This window comes from Papilio polytes, unplaced genomic scaffold, assembly GCF_000836215.1.
Source record: "Papilio polytes unplaced genomic scaffold, Ppol_1.0 DF823868.1, whole genome shotgun sequence".
NCBI classification, from domain to species: domain Eukaryota; kingdom Metazoa; phylum Arthropoda; class Insecta; order Lepidoptera; family Papilionidae; genus Papilio; species Papilio polytes.
This window is the reverse complement of record NW_013525336.1, coordinates 567,277-580,061: the sequence shown is the minus strand read 5'-3', so window position 1 is coordinate 580,061 and position 12,785 is coordinate 567,277. Positions and strand designations below refer to the sequence as shown.

Below are 12,785 nucleotides of genomic sequence, written 5' to 3'. Positions count from 1 at the left end.
AGAAGTGCATTGAATAAGACAGCACAATGTCTGTCATTCAGCGCGTAAGCCTCGCTTCCTCGTGATATGTGGAAACGGAAGTTGACAATACTGTGCAACAACGTCGCCTTATCTCGGTGTAAGCCTTTGTTATATTATAATGGTTGCTTTATTGTGAAAAATTGTTAACATTAAAATAAATTTATTTTGTTACAAAAGGTCGCATCTCAGATACCTCGGGCAAAAAAGTACTCGAAATAAATATTCTCCAAATATAATACTTTACTAACAATTTTTTTCAAATTTTGAACATTCAATCATTTATTCTTGTATCACATATCATTTTAGTTTACTACGACTGAAGTCAATTATGCGAGATTTTTTTATCCTCTTGAATTTATTTAGATATGACACGCGTGCATTTTTTGTATTTCTTTTTTACTATGGTAGCGCTTAGTAATACAGTTTAAAAATAAATAGTCATGCTTAGTATACTTTATAAATATTCCTGTATTATTAAGTATGAAAAATTACAATAAGATTAATATAATAAACACATTGTAGAAGAAACAATTGTTAAAATCAACTAGCTGTCCAGTCCGTGTCAAACTGAGAAACCCCAGCGCACCCAATTCGTCGCACCTATCGCCCATAACATCTCTACAACCGTACAAATTTATAATCAACCAACAAAATAAACAAAAATCAACCTTATTACTTTGTAATACGACTTAACTGAATGATTGAAGGTAAATTGTACTATCATATACGGGCGCGTTCATTCACAAGATCCGTCCTGAGATTGTGATCCATCCATCAAGCCGAATGTCAAAACTAATACGAATTCGGTCCCGTGAGAGACTTCCTATCGTATACGTAATTATGCGTTTGAAGCCAGCGAATGTCGTCCGATTAAAATTGGCAGGCGATAGGGGAACGTGATCGATAAATACTTTAAAGATACCTCGTATCACTCTAACTGGACTAACTATATATTCAATTAATTCTAATACATTTAAGATGGGAATAATCTAAAGTGTACTCAATATCCCATCGGTATTATCTAAATATATTTAGCTTTAACGAACACATTGATAAGAAAGATTCGTCGTGTATCCCTTATTATTACTTAGATGCAATACCTATTAAATACAATATATTGCTGCTATAATTAGTCCCTTTCCCTTCCCATCCTTTTTCTTATAAGATAAATATGTGAAGAGAATGTGGATTTGACGGTGTAGGACACGCATAGGAAGGGGAAATATCCTCTTTATGTGTGTCTCCTCTTCCGTCGAACCAGGGTAGGAAACGCAACCGCTATTGCGAATGGCATTTTCGCGTATCAGGTAGCCGCTTGCTCGTTTACTACTTTATGATATAAAAAATCTAATTAAATAGAATTATATCCTTACTAGACATATAAAATCCTACCGGATTATTCTTATAAGATAGATCAAATAAATTTTAAGTGAATAGGATTTTTTGTTAGAATTAAGTAAATTTCAATAAAATAGTCATAAAAAAAATTCAATTACGTATGTTACAACAGTCATGATAAAGAAATGAAATTTAACATTTTAGAAATTTTTCCTTTGTTAAAATATGCACCATACTTCTATGCATGACATATGTTTAGCAGTGCGCCAGCTATTTTTCACAAAAGAGAAACGAGTTCAAAAGAATAGATAATGAGCTGAGAGACCGTTGTTCTTTGAACTGATATCCGTGTCACATTGATTCACACTCGCCTAAAGTTCTCGTTTCGTTTGTTAAGAATATTGTAATAGTATGAGAAAACGCCATCGGTTGAATAATTAGTCTAATTTTCACATGCACTATGACTCAAGGTGAAACTCCTAAAAAAATAACCGAATGGCTTTTAGGTTAGGTAATACGATTCACAAAAAGATGTTCGAATATTTAAATAGGCCAAATTACTATCTAACGGTTTTTACAGTTGTAGTTTAGTGGTAGTTCGATGGTGGAATTCCACGACTACAAAGAAGACAAGTGTGAATGGAGCAACTCCGCGTTTCATCAGATGAGTGTGCGTTCCGGAGGCCTAATTTGAGTCCCTTTCCCTTTCCACCCTTTTCTTATAAGAAAAGGATGGGAAGGTTAGGTGGATTTGGCGACAGAAGAGACGAAAGTATTTAAAAATAAATCAAAAGCCGCGTCTATTCGTCAGTAAGTCTTCGCTAGTTTCACCGTGACTCATTTTATAAAAGGGGGTTGCGTAAAAAGTTTAGTTACATTTGAAAATTGAATAGGCAAATAGTTTTTAATTTTCTGTCAATTTGCGACAATAAGCGACTACCTGTTAAAAGTGTTCGCTTCTTTTAAGAAAAATAGGCCCAGTTAGCATAAGCTATGTAACATTTCGTCACAAAATTAAATGTAAAAAGACATACTAACCTCAATGAAATTATCGCTAGATTGAATTCATGAAAAGCCTTTGGGATTTATGCATTGCCGTGTTATTTTTTAATTATTCATGGACTTGAGGTCTGGCAGTAGATAGCGCTGGACAAGCGGCGCTGGCGTTCTCTTGTCGAAGGCAAAGACCCACTTTTGGTTGATGTATTTAGTGTAAATTGTCGTCAATGTATAATAATTAATAGATACACCAATAAAGGTGTAAACAAAGCATACAGTAATAATGTTTTGATTAAGTAAAGTAAATATTAACAAATGATTAATACTGTTGACAGAAATTACTAGGACTTATTAGTAATAATAATTTACATCGAAACAAAGTCCATTGTTCTAACACGTTGTTAGTAATGTTATTCAATTATTCCTGTAACACGATTATCAGCGTATATACAGAAACATAGTTGATGTAAGCTTATAGTTTTTGGACACGACTTCGTATGCGCGGAAATAAAAGATCTGTGGCAAATGTCTTAAAGACCTGTATATTTTGGAGAAAATAAATGATAAACATACATCCATCCATTTAAACTTTCACACTTATAATACGAGTATTAGTAAATAGTAACATGGCTCTGACCGTAAAGAGCGTCGGTGGCTCAGGGGCCTAAGCACTTGATTTGTAATCTACAGTTCTTCAGGGTTCTAATCCCGTCAAGCACCAATGAGATTTTCAATTTTCGTATTTCATTTGTACATAATTCACCTGACGTTCTTACGCTGAAAGAAAACATCGTGATACAACCTGCACATATCGATGAAGAAATTCAAAGATATGTGTGAAGTCAACCAACCCGGACTGGGCCAGTTTGGTTGACTAATTCACCTTCAACTTAGTGTGCTCCGAGCCCCTTAGTGGGAACGTAGCTGGTGATGATGAAAATGGCGCTCAGTTTAATGAAAATAGAAGATGTAACGTCTAATTTTCGTATAGTTTAGGCAGTGTTAAAGTGTAATGTTGATTCCAATAGAATGCATTCCTAGGACTAATTGATAGATATACTAGCAAAGTCTATAATTAATTTTCTAATCAGGAAAACAATCATTGAAACAACTAGTTATTGAAATCGACGCCATTTAAATACCGTTGTAGTTTTATAGCCGCATCCGTTCCTTGTTAGTTGAACGAGTGCTAATCGCTGAAGCGATATTGCGTACAATCAAAATTAATTGCACTTTAGAAGTAATTTTATGAGGAGCAGCTTGAACGTGCTTCGTTTGTGTTACGAGCAATGAGTTTAACCGTTATAATTATAGACTTTTATATTCTTCATTGTTTATTTTATAGCATAACTAATTGAATATTTAATTGGGTATATTAGAGGAACTTTGAGAATAGCCCCAGTGGTAGAGAAAGTAAGGAGTAAAAGGTTAGCATGGTATGGGCATGTTATGAGGAGTCATGAATCGCATGATACAAGGAGAACGTTAGTTATGAGTGTGGAAGGTACATCGGTAGAGGTAGACCTAGAAAGAGATGGATGGCGTGAAAGGTGACATGATCAAAAAGGGAGTGAAGACTGATAAGACGCATGTTAGAGTTATGTGAAGGACAAAACCCTGTTGCGCTGACCCTACGGGAGCAGGATAAGGAGGAAGATGATGATGATGAACTAATTGAATATTTATGAAGAAATCTAGTAAATACCTTTACCACGTGTTAAACTACCAGCCAACTTTGTGTTGAAGTTTCTTGACATTGATTTGCAATAGCTAACAGAAGGTAGAAATGTTTGTCCATAACCAATATTCAAACTGATAGTGCTGTAAAGGCCGTAAGATAAAGAAAGTAAATATTTTTGTTTCTTACAAGAAAAATGAGTTATTTCCATTACAGTTTTAGGCACCATTTTATACAATTGTCCATAAATGGAAGAAATTAATACTACAACTAATTACACCTTATCGATTATTTAATTCAATGACAAATTCGCAATTAATTATTTATAGTTCACTTCTACAAGGCTTTCTCAATCTATCAATGTAGAACACTTATGCTAGTTTATGTTTCTCGTCCGAGTGTTTCCATGCAAGCGTACTCGATATAACGTTCTCGTATAAATCCTCAAATGGCCACCAAAACACAATCTAACTACGTGCAATCTCTGTTGTCTTTGTGCAGAATATTACTAAAGCAATCGCTGTATTTATTATGGCGTGAAAATTTTGTTACTGTATGATGTATGTGAGAAGTATTAAGAATATTGTTAATACAATGTTGATGCTGTTAGGTAGGAATTTAAATGTTAACAATTGCGGGACTTGAAGCCTACTCTACTAAACTTAGGGTGACGGAGCCAGAGTCAACCCTACTGGCCCATTATGGGTTGAAATGATAATTTCACATTATTTAGGAAGTGGTCAACTGTATTGTAGCCTAGTATAAGCTAACTTTAACGTATTGACAATCTTACATATACTACTAGGATTTTCTTACATTTTTTTTTTTAATTTAGAAGATTGTTTCATACAAAATTTAAATCTATCGTTATATTGTGAGTACAAAGCTCTCTGTAAAAGAGTTTCAAAGCTTACGAAAATTTTATTACATGCATAAACATCAGAAAAACCACCGCTAAAAGATTTCCCAGCAACCGCGAGATGTTCAAGGCGTCCCGGCGCTTTGTGAATTGTTTCTTTTTGACTTGCAACACTAAACCCGTTATTTTTATATCCCTCGGGCATATAACGGTAACATTAAACGTTTCTTGTGGTATTTTACAATTTGTTTAGCTTCAATAAGTGTAAAAATTAACCACACAGATAAAAAAATCACTATACTTCGTCAATACTCATTTATCTATTTTATTAGTGGAAATTTCCATTGTGATATTATCTATCTTATCATCTACCTCTATATGAAAGTCTGTACGGTTTACTTAAAGTAATTATTAAAAATTTATTTATTTATTTATTTATTTTCATGGAAGACCAACAGCTATTAGAACAAAGTAGGTATAGTGGTAGTTAAAGTGTACAGCCAATAAAAGGTCTCCACTAATAGAAGTATTTTACAAAAATGTTAATGCGCGGATAAACAATAAAAAACCAGAAAGTTAAACAATACAAAAAATACAAAATACAAAATACAAAATGACGATTATTATGACTCATAGGTCAAAAACGTTCATCTAGAATAATACAACCTTACAGTATAGACTCCAAAAGTCAACTGTTAATTAAACATACTCTTGACTTTTAAAATCGGAACTGGTCTTGCCTCTACTAGATGCCGTCTTTCCGTCCCTCTGTTTATCGATAATTCTTATCATGCTTCTTACTAATATCAACAATACAAAAGTTTAGATAGATTTTTGTTAGAGTTTGTAGCCTAAACTGCTGAACGGATCTTGATGAAATTTGGTATAGATGTAGAGGATAGTGTGGAAGAACACATGGGCTACTTACTTTTGCCTTTTTAAATTATATGTGGATGGAGTCGAGGTCGAAAGCTAAGTTAGTCATAGTTAGTCGAATCGTATTTACATACAATGTATAAAGTATTAGCATTAAGAGTAATCGGTGATTCAATTTATCTACAATATGTGGGCTAATCTAATCTATCGATCCGGAAACGGTTAGCATTTATCAGGCTTCTTGTTCCAGATGGACAGTCCAGATGGTGAAATCAATGAAAACGTTTCTATTTAGCATTTTTAATGAAGCATAGAATCTTATCTCAACAACTTTCATATAAAACTATATAATAGAATCTTAGAACTCGCACACCTGTGACTAAACTGTCGCACAAAGTGTTTAGTCGCGCTTTAATACCTATGAACTTATATGAAGGTGCGCACACTACTCGTTTTTTAATTGTGCAATTAAACAAAACAGTTGAATAGGCTGCGAAACAATTGACAATCGCACAACAGTTGTGCGATAGTTTAGTAATGTGCGCCTGTTAATACAACCAATAGAGTAATATATTGTATTGTATGTATATGTGTTGAATATTTATTCTTAGACTAGGCCTAATTTAGATCCTTTTCTCTTTACCACCCTTTTCTTATGAGAGGATGGGAAGGGGAAGTGGATTTGACGATGGAGGAGATGCATAGGAAGGGGAAATATCCTCTTTATGTGCGTCTTCTACGTCCGATGAGGGTAGGTAACGCATCTGCAATTACAGATGTCTATGGGCAGGGGTCGCTTCGCTATTTTGGCGGATTCAGGTGGCCACTTGCTCGTTTGCCACCTCATGTTATAAAAAAAAAGACTGTGACAGACCCATGTTGACGAGTTATTTAGAGTAAAGAAACAGTTTTAAGTTTATCAATGTTAAGGTACATATTTTAGTTAAATTAGCAAACAAACAGAAGTAGCTTAAACTAAGTACTAAATAAATTCTGTTTACATTAAATTTATCAAGTTACGACTCTTTCAAAGGCATTATGTTTGTGGTTCTCTCAAACGTAGCTGCGTCGTCGTTTGTCTGTGGAGAAACAAAACAGTACCCAAAGCGCTGCTTCATGCAACCTCAACTGTCTTTATTCAGGAAACGAACGTACTCGTATTCCTTTACAGCTTTCTGTAATTTAGAACTCAAAAAAAATATTTTTCCTAAGAAAATCTTATAACATTTTAGTATGAGGTACACGCAATATAATTTACGATAGATTGAAGGTTCATCGACTTAGATTCTGTGTAGAATGTGCACATTAGATAATGTCGTAGTAGCTTTACTATTTTGTAATATTGCTTGCTTGAAAAAGATTGAAAAGCAAAATTCGTTTATCGTAAGATGTTTTTTAAACAATTCTAAAACAAAAGGTCACATTAACACAAATCTTATTCTTATTCTACTACACTTTCCATTAAAATTTTTATTTGTTTAATTGTATTCTAATTTCAAAGTAATTGAATCGTTTTAATTTATGCCAAAAACGTTACTCAAATTTTACTTTGTAAACAGTAATTTCTTCTGTAAATTTTGTTTTCATTAATAAGACATAATTAAAATTTACCCGAAGAAGATGTTTGAAATAAAAAACATAATGAGTATAAAAACGTCGGTATAATTTATTACGGCTTCAAGATATCTTTGTACATTTTTATACAAAACAATAATTTTCATTAAGACTAATAATTACAATCCAAAAATTACATTTATTTTCAAATTTATAATTATTATATCTAATATCACGATTTACCTTAATTACTTAAATAGTTCAAGCGACACATCTATGCCAATACAAAACGATAACATAGCAAACATTTATTCTTATATACAAGTTTATATCTTCGCAAGCACATTAATAAATGCATTAATAGTATATTTATAACATAAGTAAATAAAAGTAACAACAAAATATGTAATTTATTTGCACAAAGACTAAACATAGCAAAAAAATAAGTACGAAATAAATGAAATCATGACAGGGTGAAAATATTAAATGACTTGGTTTTATATTAGGGATCTTATTTACTTCTCGTGACAATGAATTTTTTTTTTATCTTAATACTATTTGGTGTTGCTTTACAGTGAATTTTCGAATGTCCACACGTATAAACTATGTAAATACAATCAATAAATTATCTCTATATTAAAAAAAAATGTTTTATATTCAGACTTAACATTTTCACGTGAACTTTGTACAAAATATTTCATCATAGAAATTTATTACACGTACTTACAATTCATATTTCATAGGTTTTATTACGTATGCAAAAATTGACAAGAATTTATATCTCGATTGCTGATATTTACAAAGTGTACGATCACTTAGTGATCAAATGTATGGGAATTGTGCATTACAATAATTTGAATTATAATAAATCGTAAATACGAAAAGTTTGGAACATGAAGCGTTTAATTTATCTCATACGAAATACGTGCGTCCTTTAGCCGAACAAGAGCCTGTTATAGAGCGAGGTGTGGTCGGAGAAATGTCCTCGACTCTAGAATAGACGTGACCACTACTAGGGGATAGCCTGAGGTCATAATTAAAACGAGAACATGTCCTGTTGTCGATCGACATGTAACTATTGTTAGACTCGTTCCCTTCGCCGTACGTGTTATTATCTGAGGAAGGGGAACTTTCGTTGTGTGACGACTCTCCATCGTTCCTTTTGCAATACTGCAATGAATTTGTAAAATTAGTCTTTGAGCAAGTATCGTTCGAGACCGGCATTGTGGTATACCTTAAAGTTGGTGTATGCCTCAAAGATTTCTTAAAAACACTCTTTTCGGAGCTTTTTACGGTTATAATTGTGTCAGTGGAGTTGAGCAAAGCTACGAATCTGTCCCAAAACCGTGGGTCGTTCCAAGATAAATTCTTAAAATTATCTAATAAAAATCCCAGCTCGTCATTTATTTGGTTGTTATCAACTATCTTAATGAATATTACCTTATTCAAATCGCTACGATTTAATGATTTTAAATAGCTATAAAACATGTTCTTAAAGTGAATGTCACACAGATCGTTACATATAAAATTAGTTGTGAGAACTATTAACAAACGTTTAGTTAATTTAGGAGATTTCGAGAAACTATCCAACGTTAGAATATTCAATGTGGACTCGTTCAGTGACAGTTTTTTGGCGGTCATTTTTCTGAACTCTATCTCAGACATAATATTATGATAAATAAATTGTGTATCTTTGGTATTGCATATCACGTAGTAATCGTACATATGATTCGGATTTCCCTCTAACATATCCACGTTAGCGCACGACTGTTCTTTGAACAAAGGTACACCGTACTTTGTATACAACCAGTCACTGACGTCGTATCGAAAAGCGTAGAAAATTGCACCTATGAGACATACAAGAACAACAATTATTATAACGCCACAAATAATTGCAAAATAGTTGTCAGGAAGGAATAAAGATGTCGAAATGATCTCATTTTTGGAGACATCAGGATCATTCATAGAACCCATGTACTCTTTACAATGACTTAAAACTGAAGCAATAGTTATTTTAGTGGGGTTACCTTTGCTGTCTGTGCATAACATTTTTTCTGGGTCACCTGGATCGCGTCGCAACCATGAATCTAACTCGGCAATGCTTTTACAATCACAAGAGTACTGATTGCCTTCTATGGAAACGTGTGCAAGACTTTTAGAAGAAGAAGCTAATAATTTCCAAGGGAAAAAATTCACAAGCTTATTGTCGTCGATACGAAGAACGGAAAGAGATTTTAATGACGAAAAAGTGTTATTGGCCACATGTACAATTGCATTGTGATCTAAATATAGTTCGTTCAAGTTATTTAAATGAAGAAATTCGTCACCTTTTAATTCAACCAATTTATTATTTTCCAAATGTAATACTCTCAAGGAATCTACTCCTTTGAATGTTTGATTATTAACTTCTTTTAATTTCGTATTATTTAAATAAAGGACTTGCAATTTCTTTTTTCCTATAAATACATGATTTCCTAAATTATTTATATGATTTCCATCTAAATATATTTCAGTGGCATCCATAGGGATTCGCTCCGGAACTTCTGTGTACCCCGCATTAGAGCAATCAACAACATTTGCGTTCCATGTTATATCGTGATAGCATTTGCAATTATTGGGACAAATCATTTCACAATCGCATGCGACAAAATCACAACAATGACAGAGGGCGAAACAATGGCTTTCGTAGGGACAGAGAAAATCAGAAGGTGACATGTCTATAATCATTTTTTTCTGTTTTGTACGTGAGTGGACGAGTGAACAATACGCTTTGTCTAGATCTAATACACGCGGGTACTGTCGACTGTGGCTCAAATAATTAATGCGTTGAATCCATTCCATTGAACAATCACAAACAAATGGGTTTCCGCTTATAAAGAACTCGGGCAAATCACTATCTTCATCGATTTGATCTAAACGAAAGGCATTCATGTCAAGTTGAACGAGTTTATTATTATTTAAAGTTACCATAGAAAGTCTTTGTAACTTGGAAAATGTAGCAACTTGAATATGTTGAATATAATTATCGTTTAAATACAACTTTTCGACTGTTTTCGGTATAGATGTTACTGTTAATTGACTTATATTATTATGGCTAAGATCCAATAGTTTTATATTACCAGTATAGTATAAATCGTCATTTAAGAAACTTTCGATATGATTCATGTGCATATCTAACCATTCTAAGCTGTTAGGAAAACTTTTGAAATCAAATGATACTATTTTGTTCGCCGACATATTGAGCCAAACTAAATTATTTAGAGTGGAGAAAATTCCATCGAATGACGTTATCTCATTCCCATCCATACGTAGTAATTTGAGATTAATGTTTTTACGAAAACAACCAGGAGTTACGTGTTTTATTTTATTTGATGCTAAATTAAGTACTTGTAATTGAGGTAAATGTTCGAAGGTGTCTTCATTTAAATAAGTAACTTTGTTATCTACCAGCCGCAACCCGAAAAGCTCAGACAAGCCGCGAAAATGATCTCGGCTTAGGTGGCTTATGTTGTTGTTTCCGATGTCCAGTGACCTCAGAGACCGTAATTTGCGTATAGATGAGGGTATGGACGACATCAAATTATCATTCAATCCCAAATCCTCTATAGTTGTCATATTGTCAAAAGCATTTTCATCAATATGTCGTATTTTATTATTATCAATGAATAATTCATGTAAAACGTGCAAATCTGTAAACAAGTGCGTGTGGAGATGGGAGAGTTTGTTATGCGACAAAGTAAGAGAATGTAGGTTTCTTAATTCTATAAAAGCATGTTCCTCAATATTTGTAATTTCATTGTGCTCTAAGTTTAATTTTTGCAAACTATACAAATCTTGAAACATGTAACGATCGATCTTTGTAAGTCTATTATATGACAGGTTTAAAATTACCATACGCAGTAACCCTACAAATGATCCCTTATTAATCCACTGACTAGTGAGTTCGTTATGTGAAAGGTCTAATGTTTGAAGTTGGTCTAAGCCTTCGAAAAGACCGGGTGGGAGTACATTTATTGTATTGTTACTTAATATTATTTCCTTTAAAGATTTGGTATCGGAAAACAAATCCGGAGGAATCGAATTTATAAAATTACTAGATAAATTTAAAACGTGTAAACCGAGAAGTCCAGCGAAAGCTCCTACTTCGAGACTTGAAATCGCATTGTTTTGAAGAAACAATCTTGACAATGAACGAAGCTTCGAAAGGCTATTATCAGTAACAACAATCAAATCATTGTAAGACAAATCAAGGGTCTCTAATACTAAATTACAACTTCTTACGCTCAAATTTTGCTCTCTTAATGAATCTGAAAAACCAACAGTCTTGATACTCTGCAAGTGATTTTGACTTAAATTTAAAGTTTTTAAACTATACAACCAACAAAACGTCTCAGTTTTCGTACTCCAAATGTTGTTATCACTTAAATCGAGGTCGATGAGTTCATTCAAACCTGAAAATGCCTGCTCGTGCAGCTCCATTGTCATAGGGGACCATTCACTGTTGTGAGTCGTAACATGCAATCGTTTCAGATCCTTAAAGTTTTCAAAAGCACGCGCCGGTATCTGACGGATCTTGCATTTGTCAATGACGAGATCTCTCAGTTTACTCAAGTCACTACTCTTTCCGGAATTTTTGTCGGTGTGAGTTGCGAGCGTGCTTTCAAAGAAGAGAATTTCACTGCATTGCACGTGCAAGGAAATCAAATCGTCGAAATGCGTTCGGCTGATGTTCCGTAACAGATGCTCCAAACTGCTAATAGTTCGGATCTTGCAGAAAAGCACTGCGTTCTCCGGCGTTTCGGACTCGAAGCTGCGGTAGGCGCACTCGTGAGGCATCTCTGCCGCGGTGCTCCTTTCGACAACATAACAGTAGAATAACACATACACAATAATACAATTGAAAGTTCTACGTTCGAGTCCATTCACAAGATTTTCTTTTATTGGCATTTTAAAGTCTTTAGCGTGCTATAGTAAGACAGCGTGATCGGCTTTGCCATTTATAATGAGGCGGTGTGCTCGATCGCGTCATAAATATTCACGCGGTAGTAACGACATCGCGAATCGCGTGGCATAGTGGTGTCGCGTTAATTGCGAGCGTGCGGCTCGGACGACGGTGGGCCACCGACTGAGCGTCGCTACGAGGCTCCGCCCCACGACGCCGACGCCCCGCGCCGCCCGCCCGCCGTCTAAGGAAACTTCATCTCATAGGTATTATCAAGGGTGCATAAGCCGTTAAATTATTTATTCCCGTGCGAGTATATCAAGCGTTAATTATGAATAACGGCTAAATAAAATAATGTGATTTTTTTTCCATAAATTAATTCATTTATCATATTATAAATAAAAAAAAATCGCAATTTGTAAAGTTTAAGGCGATTTTTTTTAAATCGATTATTTATAAGTTATAATGATTCTATTAATCGTGGAATCAAGTAGAGATTTTAAATAATTGACAAGAGT

At 34.0% G+C, this 12,785-nt stretch overlaps 1 protein-coding gene across 1 annotated transcript; it reads right to left on the bottom strand.

Annotated features, from left to right (window-relative positions):
* Nucleotides 1-7,596: 7,596 nt before the first annotated feature.
* Nucleotides 7,597-12,438, bottom strand: LOC106103165 (slit homolog 2 protein-like). The gene has a single exon (XM_013282851.1). The coding sequence runs from the start codon at nt 12,270-12,272 to the stop codon at nt 8,238-8,240; it is 4,035 nt and encodes a 1,344-aa protein (XP_013138305.1). The 5' UTR covers nt 12,273-12,438; the 3' UTR covers nt 7,597-8,237.
* Between the last annotated feature and the right edge of the window lie 347 nt (nt 12,439-12,785).

Coding starts and splice junctions, on each gene's coding strand:
- LOC106103165 (XM_013282851.1), bottom strand. CDS start 12,272: ATGCCAATAAAAGAAAATCTTGTGAATGGACTCGAACGTAGAACTTTC.